This window comes from Aplysia californica, unplaced genomic scaffold, assembly GCF_000002075.1.
Source record: "Aplysia californica isolate F4 #8 unplaced genomic scaffold, AplCal3.0 scaffold00056, whole genome shotgun sequence".
Classification (NCBI taxonomy): Eukaryota; Metazoa; Mollusca; class Gastropoda; order Aplysiida; family Aplysiidae; genus Aplysia; species Aplysia californica.
The window spans coordinates 1,810,342-1,811,956 of NW_004797326.1; the positions used below are offsets into that span (position 1 = coordinate 1,810,342).

At 39.6% G+C, this 1,615-nt stretch overlaps 1 protein-coding gene across 1 annotated transcript in view; it reads right to left on the minus strand.

Moving 5' to 3' along the window:
* LOC101860390 (GTPase IMAP family member 7) overlaps nucleotides 1-493 on the minus strand; it is a gene marked incomplete at its 5' end in the record, with an annotated part of 8,665 nt that extends 8,172 nt beyond the window's left edge. Inside the window, 1 exon segment of the mRNA XM_005093009.3 lies at nucleotides 341-493. Coding sequence (XP_005093066.2) covers nucleotides 341-493 — 153 coding nt within the window.
* Nucleotides 494-1,615: the final 1,122 nt, after the last annotated feature.

Here is a 1,615-nt window from a genome sequence, read left to right on the forward strand (position 1 = left end):
GACGGCCCAATTTATGACAGATACCAGACTTCAAGTGTCATGCGATCGAGAAGAAGAAGAAGAAGATTAGTCTGTGAGATTTTACTTCAAGCCTATTTGTCAGGACCGACCAGCGCAGAGTGGGATACGATACATCAAGATGGCAGAAAAGTGTAGATACTCAATAAAATAACTTCCTCTCTCAGGAATCGAACACAAGTCTTCTACATGCAGCGTTAAAGAGCCTAACAATTACACAATGGACACTGGTCCATAGCCCTCATCATCAAAGTTGGGTACAAAGGAAAGAATGAAACAACTAATTTTTAAAAAGATAACAATAAGCAAGCAAACTACAAACTGGACAATCAGCTGTTGGTGTTGAGGAGCCATGGCTGAGAACATGGCCTGAGTGTAGCAGCCGCTCTGCTGTCTTATGGTGGCTACGTGACGTAGAAGCTCCTCCATGGGGGCGGCCATCTTGTCTGGGTCGAGGTTATAGAAGAGGACACACCTGGATGGTGGAACAAGGTTTCAAACTGACTTGAAACATACACCTGACAATCTGACTACAGTGAATTGTACATTTCTCTAGCCTATGAAGTAGAAAAAGGAATTACTGAAATATGCAACAAAATTTAAATACAATACACTACATTATGCTACATGGAGGTGAACGCAGATGACAAAACAGGACTAAAGAACATGAATAAGATAAGATAAGATAAGATAAGATAAGATACATCTTTATTGTCCAGATCCTGGCACATTGGTTTGGTGTTCCACCACGAGTCCACACACACACTCTTTCTCTCACACACACACACACACACACACACACACACACACACACACAGGAATGGAGGGTAAAGGAGAAAATTTTGGAGAGAAGAAAATGTTTTCATCACAGGCAGATTTCGATCCCGAGACATTTTTACTGAGAGGCGAAGAACGAACACCATCTTCTATTATCTAGTTATTTCCAGTAATTTTCCTGTCTGTTCTATTTATGTATCACATCATATTTCATTAAGAAGGTCCTATTACTTCTATAATAAATACCATTTTTATTATAACAATCAAACCATCATTATCATCATTATTATTACTGTTTTTATTATCATTATCCGTTATTATTACTTAGAACAAAATATATATTGCTGTCAACTTTTGCAAGAGTGAAAGTTAGCTGTTGACCCAGGAAAAATGCTTGCTCAGACCACAAAATTGGCATCAACTTGGAAAAGTCTTGCTGACTTGGTTCTCTAATTGAACTCAGTCTACAAAATCAGACTGGGGGGTGGGGGGGGGTGAGAGGAGAGAGAGCAGTGGGCGAGAGGTTAGTGCATTCAGATTCACAACAATGTCAAGCCCAACCCAAAGAAACAGCTTTTAGGCCAGTGTTCAGTGGAATGAGCCCTTGAGCAAGTGACGATAATCCTAGCTAAAAATAAAAAGATGCTTCACTGTGATGACTAGCAATGGCCACTTTGCAGATTGTCTGTATCTGAGTGATATTGAGTATTTTGTGACGTTGATGAATTATTGTATGTATGTGTGTATGTGTGTATGTGTGTATGTGTGTATGTGTGTATGTGTGTGTGTGTGTATGTGTGTATGTGTGTGTGTGTGTGTA